The sequence below is a fragment of the Triticum dicoccoides genome, chromosome 7A (genome assembly GCF_002162155.2).
Source record: "Triticum dicoccoides isolate Atlit2015 ecotype Zavitan chromosome 7A, WEW_v2.0, whole genome shotgun sequence".
NCBI lineage: Eukaryota > Viridiplantae > Streptophyta > Magnoliopsida > Poales > Poaceae > Triticum > Triticum dicoccoides.
This window is the reverse complement of record NC_041392.1, coordinates 66156933-66177298: the sequence shown is the minus strand read 5'-3', so window position 1 is coordinate 66177298 and position 20366 is coordinate 66156933. Positions and strand designations below refer to the sequence as shown.

The 20366-nt window shown below is 42.9% G+C and overlaps 2 protein-coding genes across 2 annotated transcripts; both read left to right on the top strand.

The window, feature by feature from the left end:
• Positions 1-12601: 12601 nt before the first annotated feature.
• On the top strand, positions 12602-13470 carry LOC119328332 (basic blue protein-like). The gene is made up of 2 exons (XM_037601328.1): positions 12602-12801; positions 13144-13470. Exons 1-2 carry the CDS (start codon positions 12621-12623, stop codon positions 13356-13358), a joined length of 396 nt encoding a protein of 131 aa, XP_037457225.1. The 5' UTR covers positions 12602-12620; the 3' UTR covers positions 13359-13470.
• Positions 13471-17112: 3642 nt separating this feature from the next.
• On the top strand, positions 17113-18129 carry LOC119333110. The gene has a single exon (XM_037606126.1). It carries the CDS (start codon positions 17113-17115, stop codon positions 17794-17796), a length of 684 nt encoding a protein of 227 aa, XP_037462023.1. The 3' UTR covers positions 17797-18129.
• The last annotated feature ends 2237 nt before the right edge of the window (positions 18130-20366 follow it).

The window sequence follows — 20366 nt, the reverse complement described above, 5'->3', positions numbered from 1 at the left end:
AGAGTGTCTAATAACACTTCATAGCTGCTACTAAAAGGGCCCGTGCGTTGCCACGGGAGAAAAGAATACCACACGCTCTTAATTTACAAAAAATGGTCTATCATCTGAGTATTGGTAGCTACGGTCCAAACAAAGATGGTTTTTACCTACAAAAGCACAAGTTCAAGATTTCACATGTCTTCTATTTCAACACGACATGTATGTAGATTTAATACATACAAAGAAACGGGCAAGTGATCTTCAATTTCGTCTTTAATCCTGATTTTGCTAAGATGTTCATCCACAATCCGAATCAGTACCGATATGAAAGAAAGACGGATAATGCACTATTGATTAAGATTGCACCCCAGATAGTAACTTTTTTAAATGGTTAACAAGTAAAATAACATCATATTCAGATTCTATATATTTTTCTAATCAAATTCCATATATAACATAATAAATTTGGAGTTGCGGTTTAGAAGATATGAGTATTTTAAAAAAACATTTAATATGTATTGCGGGTTTAATGTCAGAAACATCAGGGTTTTTTTTTATATAATAGCATAACGAACTAAGAATGCATAAATCCTGATTTTGCTAAGATGTTCATCCACAATCCGAATCAGTACCGATATGAAAGAAAGACGGATAATGCACTATTGATTAAGATTGCACCCTAGATAGTATTTTTTAATGGTTAACAGGTAGAATAACATCATATTCAAATTATATATATTCTATTAATCAAATTCCATATATAAAATAATAAATTTGGAGTTGCGGTTTATAAGATATGAGTATTTTAAAAAAACATTTGATATGCATTTAGATGTGTGTTGTTGTGATGACTGATTTGGAAATAGTGATGTTTTCCCATCAGGAGTTGGAACTAGTGTCACTGATGCTTTCAGTGCGCCGATGCTTTCGGTGCCGGAGTTGGAACAAGTGCTGATGATAGACTCGGAGGCGGCAATGACATCGATGGCGGTGGTGCGAAGTGAAGATCATGACGATGGGTAAAAAGTGACCAAGATGATGATGGACGTGGTCGTTGCTTTTGCATGAAGTCCTTTTACGTTTGTCGTAAAAAACTATGCTTTTATTTGCGCACGAACTATGTTTTATTCTTTGAATTTGGACTCAATCATCGGATTCGCTATCAAATTGGCTAATTTGGGGGTTTCGGTTTGCGGGCCAACACGGGCTGCGACTAAGCAGACCCCGCGTAGCCGACCCGTAAAACAACATATTGACCCCGGGTAGCCGACCCGTAAAATATGTTGTTTTACGGGTCGGGTACACAGGGTCTGTTCGACCGCAGCCCGCGTCGGCTCGCAAAACCGTTTTTCGCTAACTATAAACGAGTTTTGCGGGTCGTTGTTTTACGAGGACTGCTAGAGATGCTCTTAAAATGTAAATAAAAATGTTGACCATGTATTAAAAAATTAAATTTGTCTTGCAAAAATGTTAAACATGAATTAGGAAAATGTTGTTGACATATGCAAAAGATATAGAATGAAAACCAAAAGAAACAAAGAAAACTAAAAAGGAAATAAAATAAACCAAAGAAACAATGAAACTAGAATAAAGAAAAAGAAAACCTTGGATAGAAAGAAAACAAAAAGATACAAAGATAAAATAATAATAAAATAGGCTCGACTCGCTTCAAGTAGGCCGCGCCCCGTTACTTAACACGGACAGTAGGTGGGCGCGGTGGCTAGCAGCGCTCACTATCTTCCTGGAGCTCCAGGGATTGATCCCTCGTGCTCTCCTTTCCCTGGGAACTCCTCTGTGACGCATTCTGCGTCAACTAGTTGCGGCTTCGCACAGGGGCAGCTGACTGGCGGGCTTTGTGGGCCGCTTGGCGCGCGCGAACTGTTTTTGAACTGTTTCAAGTGTTTCGTTGTTTCTGCTTCGCGAAGTTGTTCCACTGGTTGCTGTCCCTGCTGTTTTACACTGTTTCTACTGTTATAAAGTAAAGAATGGTTCCATTGTTTCTTTTGTTTCTTCTCTTTCTGCTGTTTCAACAATGGTAGTAAATTAAAGAATGGTATAGTTTCTACTGTTCCACTGTTTCAACTGTCTCCCAAAGAAACATGAAACAGAAAAACCTTGAATTTACTAAACAATGGTTGCTGGTTCCATTTATTACAAACTGGTACTTCTAAAACTATCATAAAATGTGGTGAGCTTACATTATTAGGCGAACAATCAATATTCTATAAAAAAAATGATAACCGAATAATGTTCCTTCTAACAAAAGGGTGAACAAAATTTGCTTGGAGGAAATTTTTTACTACATTTATTTCGTTCGTTCGTTCCTAGGAATATTATTGTTTGATGCGGAATTTTTTGTTCACCCTTTTTTAGGAATTTTTTACTACATTTATTGTTTGATGCGGAGGAATGTTGCCTAAATAAAAAAAATTAATAATTGAATAATGTTTGTTGAATACTGTTCGTTCGTTGAATAATGTTTGTTGAATAATGAATAATGTTTGTTGAATACTGTTCGTTCGTTGACCAATTTAATTTTGCAGAAGTGTTCACTACAATTTTAATAAAAAATGTTCACTGAATATTGTTCCCTAAAATAATGTTCTTAGTAAAAAAAATTAAAAAAGTTCTCCAACATTACTTAATGTTCTCTGAAGTAAAAAAATGATCTTCAAGCCAAAAAAGATTTCTAGGAACAAAATGATAATTGAATAATGTTCCTTGGAACAAAATTTCCTAGGAACGAGGTCGAGCAGCGGACCAAATTTTGTGAATCTTTGTTAACATTATTAAAACAGGAAAAAGAACGTTATTCAAATTGTAGTGAACACTTCTTTAGTGTTCTTTGGGAACACTGAATTTATTGTTCGGGTCAACAAAATTTCCTTGGAGGGATGTTTTTACTATAATGATAATCGGGTCAACAATGTTCAAACTCTTCAATATAAAAATGTTCTTTGTATAATATTTCCTGAATAATGTTCCAAGAAAATCAGTAATTTGTTCCTTATAAATTCTTTGAAGTTTAAAAATGTTCTTCAAGTAAAAAAATTTGTCAGAATTAATAATTATTTGAGGAACATTAAAAGACAAACATTAATTTGGGAATATTATTGGGAGAACAAAAAAGTTTGAACATTATTAGAGAACAAGAGAACATTATTTGAAAAAAATAGAACATTATTTGTGGAACAATATTAAAAGAACATTTTTTTAACATAATTATTAAAGATAAATTTATTTGTCGTGGGAACATTATTAGAGAACATTGTTCAGAGAACATTATTGGAGGAACAAAAAAATTTGAACATTAGTATAGAACAACATTGGGAAAAAAATTGAACATTATTTGGGGAACATTATTTGTGGAACAGTATTAAAAGAACAATTATTGAACACAATTATTAAAGACAAAATTATTTAGGGACTTCACATAACATTATTTGGTCAACATTATCTTGGGAACATTATTAGAGAACATTGTTAGGAGAACATTATTGGAGGAACAAAAAAGTTTGAACATTACTTCCAAGAAAATCAGTAAATTGTTCCGTATAAATAAAGTTCTCTGAAGTTTTAAAATGTTCTTCAAGTAAAAAAAAATTCCTCAGAATCAACAATTATTTGAGGAACATTAAAAGACAAACATTATTTGAGGAACATTATTGGAGGAATAAAAAAGTTTGAACATTATTAGAGAACAAGAGAACATTGTTGGGAAAAAAATTATTTGGGGAACATTATTTGTGGAACATTATTAAAAGAACAATTAGTGAACATAATTATTAAAGACAAAATTATTTATCATGGGAACATTATTAGAGAACGTTGTTCGGAGAACATTATTGGAGGAACAAAAAGTTTGAACAATAGAACAAGATTGGGAAAAAATTTGAACATTATTTGGGGAACATTATTTGTGGAATAGTATTAAAAGAACAATTATTGAACACAATTATTAAAAACAAAATTATTTAGGGACTTCAGATAACATTATTTGGTCAACATTATCTTGGGAACATTATTAGAGAACATTGTTCGGAGAACATTATTGGAGGAACAAAAAAGTTTGAACATTACTTGCCGAACATAACAATAATCAGGGAACATTTTAGGGGGACGAAAAGTTTGAACATTATCTTGGGAACATTATTAGAGGACATTAAGAGAACATTATTGTGAAAAAAAAACTTTCAACATTGTTTGGGGAAAATTATTTGTGGAACATTCTTAAAAGAACAATTATTGAACACAATTGAGCACCATTATTAAAAGATAAAATTATTTAGAGAACATTATTGGGGGAACAAAAAAGTTTGTACATTATTTGAGAAACATTATTGAAGGAATAAAATTATTTAGAGAACATTATTCAGAGAACATTATTGGGGGAACCAAAAAAGTTTGAACATTATTTGAGGAACATTATTGAAGGAACATTAATCAGGGAAAATAGGGTAACAAAAAGAAAATTCAACATTTATTTGGGGGAGATTATTGAAGGAACATTATTAGGCGAACAATCAATATTCTATAAAAAATGATAACCGAATAATGTTCCTTCTAACAAAAGGGTGAACAAAATTTGCTTGGAGGAAATTTTTTACTACATTTATTTCGTTCGTTCGTTCCTAGGAATATTATTGTTTGATGCGAAATTTTTTGTTTACCCTTTGTTAGGAATTTTTTACTACATTTATTGTTTGATGCGGAGGAATGTTGCCTAAATAAATTTTCTTTAATAATTGAATAATGTTTGTTGAATACTGTTCGTTCGTTGAACAATATTTGTTGAATAATGAATAATGTTTGTTGAATACTGTTTGTTCGTTGACCAATTTAATTTTGGATAAGTGTTCACTACAATTTGAATAAAAAATGTTCACTGAATATTGTTCCCTAAAATAATGTTCTTAGTAAAAAAAATTAAAAAAGTTCTCCAACATTACTTAATGTTTTCTGAAGTAAAAAAATGGTCTTCAAGCCAAAAAAGATTTCTAGGAACAAAATGATAATTGAATAATGTTCCTTGGAACACAATTTCCTAGGAACGAGGTCGAGAAGCGGACCAAATTTTGTGAATCTTTGTTAACATTATTAAAACAGGAAAAGAACATTATTCAAATTGTAGTGAACACTTCTTCAGTGTTCTTTGGGAAGTCTGTCCTAAGGAAGACCAAAAATTGTATCAGCATTGTTTTGTTCATCACATTGTGTTTCCTTCTATAAACTTATGTTTGATCCAGATATCAAAAAACTTGAAAACAACTATGAGCACCAAACACATATATGAAAGAAGAGATGCTGGTGACACGATTCCGATAAATGTATTAAACTATTGGGAAAATCATTTAGTCGAAACCCAGAGGAAAAATTTAAATTGTTGGGAATATTCTCCTCATAATAATTGTAGTTTTCTGGTCATACTGGGGAAGACTTATTTCCACAACAAGAGAAAAGAGCGGTACTTAAAAAGTTTTTCAAATAAGAGACAACTGACTTTACAACTACTTCTGTTTCATTCGTGGCGCAATTGGATAGAGATCAATTTTAGAAGCTGGAAGTGTTTTCTTTCTGCACGGAACTAATGGCGCTTTTTCCTCTTCTTGCCTGAAACATCTTCTTGAAGTCGCTCGAAGTCTTCTTCATTGATGTCAGACTTTGCCAATTTGTAAGCAACGAGCTGCCGAAATTGAGGAATAATTTCCTGATACAAATGAAAAGGTGAACAACACATTAGGCATGACAAAAGAGAAGTGCTGGAAACTAAACATAGAGCAAGTATGGAGGAAGAACAATTTCATGGAAACATACATCATCAAATTCCTTCATGTTCTTCCCATCCCAGATATCCATGTACATGATAGCATACAGAGCACAATTGTGGCTGCACAAGAATTTTAAAATTCAGTAAAAGAAACTTGTTTAAAAAAATTCAAGTGAATAAAAGAGTTTAACAGAAAAGAGTGGATTCTCTATAATGATGCTTTTGTTTTACTCACAGGTTGTTTTGCTGGGGGTAGTCCTCAGGAGAAATGCACTCAAAATTTTCGATGTTTTTGTATGTGTACCCAGAAGATTTGAAGAGGGTAGCCATGTTGATGATCTATATTGAAAAGTAGTAGAGTTAAACAACCACAGAACTTCAATAAGAAAAGGGTACTTAATTTTTGTTGAATGCCTAAACATACAGAAGCTTACAGGGCAGTTAGCAGTAAAAACAGATTATGTTACAAAGCGAAAGAAGTTAAAAGTAAAGGAAGAAAACAAACCAGGTTTGACGTTAACTTGTTGACAAGATTTTGAGGAACAGAAGATCTTGAATCAAAGAAATTGATAGTTTCAAACAAATTGTTGATGCAGAACAAAGACCAGTGGAATGAGTCAACTCTGGGGAAGTATAGCTGGATGGCAAAAAAAGTAGAAAAAACAGATAAGATGAGATATAATGCAAAAAAAGAGAAATACTTGTGATGATAAAAGTTGTTTACCAGATCACGCTTATGCAAGTTCTTTCCAGAGGTAATTTTCTTGGATTCTCTTAGGCAAGACCGAGAATTGAAGATTTTGGGGTCTACAAGCACCTTTTGCTGCAAAGTTAAATTAAAAAACAGATCATAACACCAAGAAACATAACTTCCATGAGTGTATCGTGAACAAAAAGAAACATAGATGAGGAATAGAGAATTATCGTGAAATAGCTATTAAAGCAATATTTTGAAGGGTTCTTGCTATTTGGGTCTGGATTTTCATTCTCATAATTGAAAACTTGGACATAGGCATTGAATACTTCATTATCAACATTTCCTATTGCCTTTAATGAATTATAGAAATTATCATACTCCACAGGAAAGCCATTGATATCAATAACAGTTGGACTACACGATAAAAAAGAATAGAAACGCTTATTGAACAAATTGTACAAAAAAGAAGAATGCATGATATTGAAAAAATTAGTTTGCACATTGAAATGACTTACTTATTGCCATTCTTGAAGAATTTGTTTGCAAGGTATTTCTTATAGAACTCCTGAACATGAGGTTCAACAGTCATCTTTGAAATCTTTTCCTGAGGAGATATTACTTTTGCTTTCCTTTTCTTTCTATTTCTCTTCTCTATTGTGCTTGGACCAGACATGTTTAGTGTAACATCAGATGACTGCTTCTCAGGTACTAGAGGATCTGTCCAATTAAGCAGTTGCATATAATAAGTATTGTGCTGACAACACAATGAAACATATAAAAAAAGACAGGGCATTGCAAGAACAAAATCAGTGAAGCAAAAAGCAAAACAATGGAATAGCAGGATGGGGAGATGATAAAAAAATGTTTTGAGTTACCTTTGGGAACAGGCTTGACAACTTCTTCGACTAATAAATCATCTCCATACTTCATGGCAATTTCAATGCCAGTTGCAACATTGTCAATTGATTGTGAATTCAGATTTGTTTGCGTGGAGGCATCTTCAATTATAATGTTGCTCAAAGGAGACAATATGATCTCGAGACTAGGATTGTTCTGAACTAGAAAAGGAGAGATGGGACAGGAAGATGATTCATTGTTTGGTGTCTGATTGGCAGGTCTAACATCACCTGGCTTTTGCTCATTCAGTAACTGAACATTTTCTCTCACAGAAAATGAGTTTCCAGTAAGAGGAGTTTCCTGCAGATTTACTGTCACAGAGTTGACATTTTGAGAATCTATCTGATTTGCTTCAGTAACACTTGTAGGATGAACAGAATCCAGTGGTTCCAGGAATCCAGTTGATTTAGTATGAACTGCCTCAGAAACGGTACCTGAGAATGGCAAAAAATAGTGATGTCAGAATGTGTTTACAGAATGAATGTATTTACCATAATAGTGATGTCAGGAACAGGAAACTGAGTACTAATAAAACTGCCTCATGAACAACAAATTGAGTGCTATGACTAGTTTGAGTAAAAGAAAAAATGTTGACCAAATGTGTTATCAGAATGAATATCATTGTCCACACCTGTTTGTGCTTGCTCATTTTCCTGGAATTGCTGAGGTAATGACACTTGCTTTTGAACTTCATCGGAAATTTGAACTTGGTTATCCTTGGTAACAACTGGAGTAGGAATGACTCTGATATGGTCGTCAAATAAAGAACCTGTAATTGCCTCATTGTTAACTTGGAGTGTGCGATTGCCAGGATTTAATGGTTCTCTGAGAACATTTCTGTTGCTGGCTCCAGATAGAAGAACAATTGGATTCGTTGTTGAAGTGCCAGCATCATTGACTTGGCTGCTAGAATTTTGCTATAAAGACAGGACAGTTGCTTTGAGTTCTGCTAGCATACTCTGTACATGCTCTTCATGGAACTTCTTCCAAATGACATCATGTTTTGCAACTATTTCAGAGACTGTCTTCATAACCTATTAGTTTGAGCAAACAGAACAGATATATGTGTATTAGTTTCTGGTATGAAAGTAAAGTGACAACACTAATATCTATTAAGAAAAGAAAAAAAAGCAGGCCAACATACTTCTGGATTGTTGTTCAAAGTAGATGCAACATTTTCTCTGTCATTTTGGTTTGGAATGTCATTTTCATCATTATGAAAAGACTCTGGCGCTTTGGACCACTTCTCCTCAGCCAATACAATTGCACGAGCACTGTAAGGTGTCCTAGAGATGTCTTTCAACTGCACAAAAAATTGCAATTGAAAAGGATTATAAATGACAAGATTTGCTCCTTCTAGATTGCTTGTAGAAGAAAAAACTTTTTGCTAACTTGAAAAATGAACAACAACAAATTTATACAAGAAGCTTACTGGTAAGAAACCCAATGCAAAACTCTTCTTGGAAGCTCTGTTCAGATCCACTGTAGCTAGATAGTCAAAGTCTTCATTCTGAACATGTGCAATTCTAGGGACTCCATAATTGATGTTTCGTTGTTTAGAAGCTTTTGTGAAGTCTACAAAGTCCAGATACACAATCTAGGAAGGTTGTGAATCATAAGAGAAGATATAAGAGGTAATCAGTGACTATAAAAAAAGATTGCAGAACTAAAGTCTATGTAAAAAATTGAAAATGACAGAGAAAAGAAAACTTACAGCAGCCAACGGTAAACATCCACCAACATAGATTGAATCATTCAATGGAACTTCAGTTCTATTGAAGAGTTTAGTGCTGAAGTTATAAATTTCATTGTTCAGGTGATCAATGCACAACTGAGCCAAATCAAAGGTCTTCAACTTGGTAATGTCATCCAGCCCATAAAGAAGTTTCCAGTTTGCATAGTTCCGAGTGGTTGGACATAAAACAGATGTTATGAATAGAAACATGAAGCTCCATATGAAGCCTTCCTCAGTCTCATCTTTTCATCTTGGTGATTATGTTATCAAATGAAATGTTCTTCTCCCCAGCACCAAGATACTCAGACCTAAGTTCCAATACTCTAGCCACGATAACTTGATCTGTGTTGTCCATAGGAAAAGGCACGGAACCAGAACGAATACCAAAAACTTGAATTACCATTTCCCTTCTCAGATGAATTATCTTTTGACCCTTCCTGAAAACTCCTGTTCCATTACAATTTAAGTGGTTCGCAACCCATTGCAGTACTGGAATTGCAATCATTAAATGAGGGTGAATGTTCAGGAGATGATCAAGCTCATATTTCGTAACATATGACTTCTGGATGTCAGTTAAATCAGCAACTGCCTTACGCCACCTAATGGTAGAGAATCTGTGTTTGATACTACCCAGAGGGTATTTGTAAAGTTTAGGCATTTTGACATTTGAGTGAGAGCTGTATAAAAATAATAAAAAGTAAGGTGCTGAAATTTCAGGTATAAAAAACAGTTCATGTAAATGTAAGCTGCTGAAACAAAAATTAATTCTGCAAAACAGAAGAGAAGTACATAGTATCACTCATAGTTACATTATACACAAAAAAGCAGAAGATGCCAACTGATTGCCAAGAAAGCAGAAGTGATGAAGGACTAATTCCAATGCAAGAAGGATATGTAGCCCTAACACCCAATTTTTCTAAAATTTATTTTCTAAATTTTATTTTCTTCCTCTTCTGTTTCCTTGTTTTTCTAAATTTTCTAAACAATTCACATTATTTTATTTTCTGAATTTTTCTAGAACACTTTTTCAAATTGGCGAACATTTTTTGATCCTCAATTTCAGAAAATGTTCATCCATGTCAAAAAGTTCAAAAAAAATTGATGTTATAAATTTTAGATGTGATGTAGTACAAGAACAATCATTTGAGTGAACACACAATGTTCAAACAAATTTACACATTACAGAAACTAACAAGTGTCCTATCATCATCGACATAAACACAAACACAAAATTTCCAAGGGCAACCGCATGAAACACACAACCTCCTACCATCATTATGCTGCATTCATAACCTGATTCCAAATTCTGAATCACATCCGGGAAACCAAACTGAAAAAATCGCTCCAAAGGGACCTTGTCTAGCCTCATATTCACCCAAATCAGACTGAAAAAATTGCTCCACTGCTACCACCAAACCTCCTACAAACCCTAGAAACGCTGGACCTACACAAACGGGAAAAAAACGTCTCGATCTAGCGAAATCACACACAGAGGACACGAACCAGCTTGACGAGAACACAGAAGAGGGAACTGGGGGCATTACCTTGAAGATGACGAACTTGACGAAGATCGATGGAACCCTAGACGACCCGATCTTGACGGAACCCTAGACGACGCCGACGCCGATGAGGAAGCAGTGACCACCTGCAAAAAAGCATCCATCACGACGACGTCCACCAGATCTAATCGGCGATGCCTCGGACGATTCGACGGGAAAGAGGCCCGTCGGCTGCTTACCAGGGCGGCGGCCTCTTATCGGAGCGGGATCCCCGCAGGAAAAAGCAGACGAAGAGGGAGGAAGTGGGATGTGGGACGAGGGAGGAAGAGCACGGCGGATGCGGGACGAGGGAGGAAGAAGACGGGAGATGCGGGACGAGGAAGAGGAACGGGGAAACAGTGACTCGAGGAAGAGGAACGGGGAAACAGCGAACAGGTACTAAAAAGGCCGGCCCAAATCAGGCGAAGGGGTGTGCGGCGCGTCGACAGTTTGACGCAAAATGCGTCAAATAGGATATTCCCCTTTCCCTTGCTTTTTTCTTTAACTGTACGCCAATGGGCCGGCCAGATTACCGTAGCCGCTTCAGCAAGATATCCTACCGTCTCGCTGAATGCGAGATATAGTCATCATGTTTTATCATCTTTTTTTATGAGTTTACATCGAGATTCTAAGATCACCAAATGACCACTATTGCAGTCTAAACGTGCGCCAATGGGCCGGCCAGATTACCGTAGCCGCTTCAGCAAGATATCTACCGTCTCGCTGAATGCGAGATATAGTCATCATGTTTTATCATCTTTTTTTATGAGTTTACATCGAGATTCTGAGATCACCAAACGACCACTATTGCAGTCTAAACGAGTACTTGACGCAATCTTGTCGGCGCTCCCCTACCAGAGCCGGCTTGATTTTATTGATGACAACTGGGAAGTCATTGTGCACGTGCCCCTAAGGACAAGCGCCCTAGAGCCACAATCGTCGTTGTTAAACCCTTGCATAGATCTGAAGCATCTGACATCAAATCTTGTCATATGACAAGAAACCCTAACCCCAGTCTCCCAAGGAGACGTCAGGAATCTACGTCCGAGCTTCGTCGACTACATCTAGCCGGACGAACGCGAGGAGGATCGAAGGCTGGAAGACAAACTCAAGGAAGAAGCGCCAACATTCGCCCGAGAGTCGCACCTGTGAGGACTAAAAAAACCTAACCTAAACTACTAACCGGAGCGAAGGCACCGGGATTCCCTTCCCGCCATTGGCCACCGGAGTGGCAGACAAAGGGAAGGCGAATCCACGGGCTCGCCAGTGAAGCTTGGTGGGGAGAGTTTGCGCTAGCCGCCTAAGGTTAGGGGAGGAAAACGAGAGGCGTCCTTGATCTTCCTTTTGACCACAGTTGCAAACTACAATACGAGACTATTTATACGTGTAGCCTGTTAAAAGGATTAAATTTATCTTTGAAGGTGTATAGCCTAATCTTTCCATCCCTTGGAATTACTCAATATATCTAACGCAATAAGAGAAAACAATTCGAAATAACATTTTTTTTTAAACATATCTCATAGTAAATGGACCTCACAAAAGGAGAGGTGTGGTTGAATATGAAATTTACTCACTCGCATTTACTAGAAATAATAAAATATCTTACATTTACTTTGTATATATCTTAAAAATTATACTCTTGAAATATTACTCACTCACATTTACTGGAGTATATATGATCTTGAAATATTAAAATTAAATGTGCAGCAAATTAAATGCAGATTTTCCTAGATATATACTAGCTCTTGTATCTTGGAACAAATCAGAAGTAAATGTCTTTACTTCTTAATTAGTACTCCCTCCGTTCCGAATTACTTGTCACAGATATGGATGTATCTAGATACATTCATTTCTGCGACGAGTAATTTGGAACGGAGGGAGTAGTTAATTTCAAATATTGCATGAGTGACACTGAACCTTGACCAGGAGCCTTTAAATGGTGGGTTTCCCTTCCCCACCAATGCAAATCAAAATCAGTTGTGAGCTTTAGTAGTGAAAAAAGCGGCAATGGCACTAGGTAGAAGCATGAGCAGCAGTGGCGCCGTTGCTCTTGGGTTGGTGCTAACCCTGTGCTTCGCAACCAGTGGTTTTAGCAAGACGGAGTGGATAGTCGGAGGTTGGAAGGGATGGACCTTTGGTGTTCATGGCTGGGAGAGGAACAAGACCTTCTACCCTGGTGACGTGCTTGGTGGGTATGGTAGATAATCGTTAGTTCTGATGCACATGAATGTTTGTTTCAAAGTATGAAATGTTATATTATATACGTTTCACGTGATGGAAATAATTTGTATCGCCATAGCATCTGGAGTCCTAGCCATGAGATATCGATCTTGTTCTAGATCACTGCGTAATTTGAAATTTTAGTCACGGGAGAAATTGTCAGACGAACGATGCATTATTAGAGCACATGACACACTAATCAATAGGCCCTTGTTATAAGATCCATAAGCTTGTTCTTTAATTAGTAGGCCCTGGTTTAATGCTAAGCAATAAGGAGTGCATGGAACTGACCGTGTTCCCATTGATGCAGTGTTCAAGTATAATCCCAAGATGCATAACGTGGTGGTGGTGAATAAAGATGAGGAGTTCCTCTGCAGGGCCGGTGCTGTCGGGGACGATACATATACCTCTGGCTACGACAAGCTCGAGCTCGGTAGCCAAGGCCCGATGTACGCCATCAGCAGCAAACCTGGAGACTGTGAGGGTGGAATGAAGCTTGAAGTTCACATCACAACGCGTAGATGATCCATCTATACTTCTATATGTTGAGTAACGTGATTGTATTAGGAAACATAGGTTAGACTAGGAAATATTCTGGCTTGCCTTGTACTCCAAGTAGATCATGTACTCCTATATATATGCCCATGAGGCTCAAGCAATACAATGAACAAACTATTCCACTAATCCTCCTCTCTCCCTTCTAACATGGTATCTATCGCAAGTCGATCCTAAACCCTAGCCGCCACCGCTTCCGCACCTGCGCGCCGCCCCCGGGGCGGTCGGCCTCCATGACCGCCGCCGGGGGCCGCGCCGCCCGTACCTAGGGTTCGTCCGCCGGTCGTGTTGACCGGCTGCCCTAGAGAGTCTTTTTCCCGATCCTTTGATCCGGGTTTTCTCTCTCGCCGGTCGTTTTGATCGGCGTCTACTTTTTGGTTTTCCGATCTTTTCTTGATCGGTTTGCGTCGCCCACCGCCGCGTCGACACCTCGCGCCTCTACTCCGACATCGGCGCAACCGGCCGGCTACTTCACCGACCCGGCGGCCTACCCGCCGGTCGCCCCGACCCGGCGGCCTCGCGTCATGCGGCGGCCCTTCACCGCCGCCGTTCGCGCGACGGCCCGCTCGTCGATCTACGCCGCCCGTCACCGCCTGCTCCGACCGGGACTCCTGCATCACCCCGACCCGGCGGCCTCGCGCCATGCGGCGGCCAATCATAGCCGCCCTGCCGCCCGCCGCCGCCGGCTTCATCTCGGACTCCGCCGCCACCACGCCTTCACCGAGCGGTGTCCCCGACGTCGCGCGCGATCGGCATGATCACCTGCTCGCCGCCGCGATCCGCCTCATCTACGCCGCGCGACCGACCTGGCCCGTCAGTTACGCGCGCCTTCACAGGTCCTGTGAAGATCGTCTCCGAGTTCAGCGCGCCCCTCCGTCGATCGAGCAACGGGCTGCCGCTGCGCTACCCCCGTAGCCACAGCGCCGCCGCCCCGTGGTTCTTCTCCCGGCTGCACCGACCCGCGTCACCGCTGCGTCGCCCCTTCGGGCCGTAGTGCCGCGGCCCGCGGTCTACCGCCGCCCCGAGGCCGTCCACTCCCGGCCGTCCCCGTGGCTGCACCGACCCTCGCGCCGCCGCTGCGTCGCCCCGTCGGGCCGTAGCGAGCGTGGCACGCGGTCCACGCCGCCGTCTCGAGGCCGTCCACGCGGTTGCACCACTCCGCGCTCCGCCGCTGTGCCGCCCCTTCGGGCTGTAGCACCGCTGCCCGCGGTCCCTGCGACCGTCCCGAGGTCTTCCGTCGTCACCCCGACCTGCCCGCCGCAGCCGCGTCGCCCCTTCGGGCCGTAGCGCCGCGGCTCGCGGTCCACTCCGCCGTCACCGCGCGTCGACCTCCCGTGGTATGCGCCGCGCCATCTCCCTTGGCGCGGGAACACCACCGTCCGCGCCGGTCTTCGTCACGCTGTCAGGGTTCTTCGCCTACTTCGAGCATCGCCGCCGCACTCATAACCTAGCCGCCGCCGTCGCCATCAGGCCGCCGCCGCCGCTCTTCTTCGGCCGCCGCCGCTGCTACCACCGTAGCCGCCGCCGCCACCCGTCCACCCCGTTCGTCTTCATCCAGCACCAGCCCGTCGCCAGCGTCGCCGTCATCTACCCCGACCGCTTCATCTACTCCGACAACCGCGTGCGACATTGGCCCCGCGACGATTGGCGCCGCAACCGTCGTCAAGTCCTTCTCTGCTGGCCTCTCCGACTTCTTCGACATGGCGTACAGCTTGTGCAGGTCCCAGTCTACGCATGCCCGGTGCTGGCAACACCGCCGCGTGCCTTCGTCCACGACGTGTCCCCGGGCCTGGCAAGCCTGGCGCGGCGCTTCGTCAACTTCGTCTTCGTCCGTCTACGCATGCCCGGTGCTGGCAACACCGACGCGTGCCTTCGTCTACGATGTGTCCCCAGGGTTGGCAACCCCGGCGCGACGCATCGTCAACATCATCTCCGTCCTGGCGCACCACTACTTCGACACCACTGCGCCCACGACTAACTCGGCGCCCCCTTGCGCCCGCGGCTCCACGGCGACTTCCTCGACACCGGCCACCCCGACTCGACATCGACCACGGCATTCTTCGCACGGCTACCTCGACCACGGCTCCACCACACACGCTCTCGGCTACATCGACAAACGGCACAAAGGGCTACCGCCTGCTTGAGCAACCTCGTTGGTTTCCACTCCAGCCACGACTCCGCGATGCATCGACCGTTACGACTGTGGGGGGTGTCCGTCGGCTTGCCTTCGGATTCTTCTCCAGTCTCACCGTCTGCATCGCTCCCGTTGTGACTGCGGGGGGATGTTGAGTAACGTGATTGTATTAGGAAACATAGGTTAGACTAGGAAATATTCTGGCTTGCCTTGTACTCCAAGTAGATCATGTACTCCTATATATATGCCCATGAGGCTCAAGCAATACAATGAACAAACTATTCCACTAATCCTCCTCTCTCCCTTCTAACACTATAGGCTGATATGCCTGTCTTTTTTTATTATATTCGTCAAATAATGGAAGGAAATCCAAATTATGTGCATGCTCTTTGCCGATCCGTTGTAAGACATATCTGAAAATGAGCCGGCACCTCAGGTTGTGCGTGTATTTCTTGTTTTGGCAAGTGGGCACCAAAATAATATATGTCACCAAAATAATTATGAATCCAGTAACTGAAGGTGAAGCCCGTTTTGCCTTGTCAAAGGAGCTAGAAGAGGTTGAAGGATCGTGCGATAGAGATTAATCTTATAGCTTCTAATACTGCTCCTTGTTAGCGCCATAATGATATTCCACTTGGCTACCTCGGACTCGAAGAGAGCAAAAGAGATGCATATTCCCTCCGTTCCAAAATAATCGAAATTCTAGGTTTGTTCTAAATCAAATTTGCTTAGGTTCGACCAACTCTATGATGAAAACATATTTAATAAAAGGAATCTCATAGTACTAATTTGGTTCTAGATGTTTCTATGGACTTGATCAAACTAATACAAGTTTGTTAGGATAAACTAAAAATTATTTTGGAAGAGAGGCCGTACATCACTGTTGAGGATGACAGGACAAAGCCTAGTTTCAATTACTCCCTTTGTCTCAAAATATAAAAGAACGTTTTAACACTATACTAGTGCCAAAAGTGTTCTTAATTATATTATGGGACGGATGGAGTAGTAAATTCATAAACTCTTGACCAATAAATTTCGTGCACTCCCATCAATCAGGCTATGTGACGAGACTAACTCGGCACTCAACATTCTCGGTCCTAGTGTCTAATACTCTAATTTAGTTTACCATGTGATGTGCCATTCTGTCTGTCGAGATCCGTACTCGGCTTACATATCATTTGCCGCGATCCCGCCGAGATACGTACTCGGCAAACATGAAAAAACTCGGTAACCACCACAATTTCTCCAGTAGTGTGGTAAGTTGTGTACTTGCCTATAATTATGGCTAAGTTGATAAAATAGGTTACACCGGTGCAAGCCCTATTTTTCTCAAACATGTTTGGGTTGTGTTTTTATCTCTAAAATTAGTTTTGCCCAGTTTAAGAGGCAAACCAGTACAATCCCTCGGCCACACAGCCCGAACGCCGAACCGGCCGTTTCCCCCCCTTCCCAATTTGGAAACGGGAGGCTTTGCTCCCCGCGGGAAAGAGAGGACGCCTCCGACGAGCAGCAGCCTCTCTCGGGCGGAGGAGGAGGAGGAGCTCGTCCACACCCCCGAGCAAGCCTCTTCTCGCCCCGCCGGGGACGACGATGGTGAGGTGGTCGCCGCCGCCGCCGCGGGACCTCGAGCTTTTCCCCTTCCCCTCTCTGGGCGGCCACGACCCCGTCTCGCTCTCCCTGTTGGTGGCGTGCGTCGCGGCCACCGTGGCGATCGCCTCGACCATGTGCTCGGCGTGCGGCCGCAAGCCCAAGGCGGTCAGCCAGGAGCCCGCCGCGGACGCCCAGGCCTCCGACGCCTCCGGGAGCCAGGGCGGCGTGGAAGGGGAGGAGGAGGTGGTGACGCTGCCGCCGGAGCTGGCCACGCACGGGCCGATCGAGCCGCCGCTGCTGCCGAAGACGGCGTCGCGGCGGAAGCTGTCCGTGTCCATGTCCATGGGCGTGGGCAAGAGCATGTCCATGAAAGTGGGCAAGAGCCTCGCCAACATCCCGGACAAGATGAAGCTGAGCAAGCTGGAGCCGCGCCACAAGGAGAAGGACGACCCCGAGGACACGCTGTGGATGAAGTCCATCATCCTCGGCGGCAAGTGCAAGATCCCCGGCGAGAGGGACGCCGAGGCCGCCGACCCCGACGCGGCCGCCGACGCCGCGGACGAGATGACCTTCGGCGCCTTCCGCCGGCCCAGCTACTCCCGGCCCGTGTCCCGCTCCAACTCCTTCTCCGTCCACCAGCCCCTGCCCGAGCCTCCCCCAATGCAATCCTACTCTAAATCTTGAGCAAGGAAGCTACATACAGTACATACATACGTGATACGTCGTGCGTAGGAGGAAGAAGCTGTCTGCTATGCTAGTGGTGATGAAGGGCTGCATCCGTCGTGTGGTGTGGCGTCGTGGGCGTACGTGCATTTGATCATCTTCTTGTTTTCGGCGGATTTCGGGATGAATGCATGGGTGATCGGTTGATCTTTCGAACCAAGTGAGGGGGGTGCGGTTTGTGTTGGTGATAATTACATTACATATTCTATATTTTTCTGACTGCAAATGTTGATCATCCTAATAAACACAATAAGGGGTATGCTTCAATTTTACAATGCTCTTGATGCTTCCACAGCTACTACCTGCTTCATCCATGCAAGTACAATTGGGGGAAATTTCCAGGGTTCTCATTGGTCTATTTTTTTGTTTTTTGAAATGACGAGATTATCAAAACGTCACACGGGATTCAGCAACAACACGATGACAAGGCACGGAGAATGCACACGGTCACACGTGGACCAGCACAAGAGATTTATAACAATTGTCTTCGATGGAGGCACGACCTACACCCCTCTTAGAATCATGGCAAATTCGCACGTTCCGGAACGATTCCTCCAATGAAGAAATGAAGATACGAATTGACGCATCTACCGGCGTTGCCTGAACTGCCATAAGTAGTTCATAGGTTTTTACCCCCTCCCCCACGCGAAAAGGACCCAAAGTGGCAGCTTTTCTAGAACCTCAATAGGACCCCTCTCAAGAAAGGAGAGAGTGATGCCCAAAGACGCACGCATCACTAGAATCCTAGGTCTAGGTTTTCACCGAAGGTTGATGCAACGTTATACTCATAGATTCACACCAGATACCAAACATCCCAGGGCAGCCATCCATTTCTAAATTATCTATTAAAATCTCGGATACGATGTTGAGGAACACATAAGGACCACCGGGTGCATGATCCAATTTTGATCTTGATAACTTATCATGACCTAGCAAACCGTGCTTGCAGGAGACAGGGGAACTAGGGGGTCGTGCTAAAAAATTTGCTGATAGGTGTGCTCTTGGCTAGAACCATGCACGATATTGCACATGCCTTCGGGCAGAGAGGTCACCACATTGTTGAACTAATAGGAACAATGTTGTGTTACAAGAGACATCGAAGAATGTAGCTCGTACCACTATGGGAGCCACAATCGTCATCATCAATGATCGAAAACCTAAGTCGCAATTGCGTGACGGCGAACTCCCGGCCGCCAATGTGGCTCCTGTTGCCAGTGGACTACTAGGTTTGGGCCCGGCCTGCTTGTTTCCCAACCTCGTGTACCAACTGTCACCTCACAACCATTGCCGCACCGAGTGCCACATCGCCGCGTCCCAAGCCATTGCAGATCAAAACTATAGGTGGACAAGAAAGCCCCGACACCGATGCCAGCCACAAAGGCTCTGCTTGGTGGCGTCTTATGTTGGGGAACGTAGTAATTTCAAAAAAAATCCTACGCACACGCAAGATCATAGTGATGCATAGCAACGAGGGGAGAGTGTGATCTACGTACCCTTGTAGACCGACAGCGGAAGCGTTATATCAACGCGGTTGATGTAGTCGTACGTCTTCACGATCCGACCGATCCAAGCACCGAAACTATGGCACCTCCGAGTTTCAGCACACGTTCAGCTCAATGACGATCCCCGGACTCCGATCCAGCAAAGTGTAGGGGAAGAGTTCCGTCAGCACGACGGCGTGGTGACGATCTTGATGTTCAACTGTCGCAGGGCTTCACATAAGCACCACTACAGTATTATCGAGGATTATGGTGAAAGGGGGCACCGCACACGGCTAAGAAAACGATCACGTGGATCAACTTGTGTGTCTAGGGATGCCCCCTGCCTCCGTATATAAAGGAGCCAAGGGGGGTGCGGCCGGCCCTAGTAGGAGGCGCGCAGGAGGAGTCCTACTCCTACCGGGAGTAGGACTCCCCTCCCTTTCCTTGTCCAAGTAGGAGAGGGGGAAGGAAGGGAGAGAGGAGAGGAAGGAAGGGGGGCGCCGCCCCTCCCTCCTTGTCCAATTTGGACTAGGGGGAGAGGGGTGCGCGGCCTGTCACGACCGGTTTTCCAATAAAAATATTTATTGATAAACCAGTCTTTTGAGTCCAGTATGAGAGAAATCCTCCTCACTGGTAGACAATTTCTTGATACAATAAGCCAGTAGCATAAAATATATTACAGGGTTGAACTGCGGTCGCTCAACCAAATTATTACAAGCACGCCAATAATCATACATAATGGCGGACAGGACACAGTGGTGTGGAGACATACTACTGACTCATGGATAGGTTGGTGCTGGAAAAACACAGCGGGAAGGGAAATACAAAACTCTAAGACTATCATTTCATCGAACGTCGAGGTGAGGCTCGATAAATTTATTTGGTAGCGGAAGCGGATATAAAACAGTGACCAAATCCAGGGTCGCACGAGACTGACTGGGACTCCTCTAAGTGTCGGACTCGCTATCGAACTCTTCATCCATGAGATCGCCTTCGTCAGCATCTGGCCAAATCAACAAGCCAGTGAGTACTTTAAAAGTACTCGCAAGA

Coding starts and splice junctions, on each gene's coding strand:
- LOC119333110 (XM_037606126.1), top strand. CDS start 17,113: ATGGTGAGGTGGTCGCCGCCGCCGCCGCGGGACCTCGAGCTTTTCCCC.
- LOC119328332 (XM_037601328.1), top strand. CDS start 12,621: ATGGCACTAGGTAGAAGCATGAGCAGCAGTGGCGCCGTTGCTCTTGGG. Junction 12,802..13,143: donor CTACCCTGGTGACGTGCTTG/GTGGGTATGGTA, acceptor CCATTGATGCAG/TGTTCAAGTATAATCCCAAG.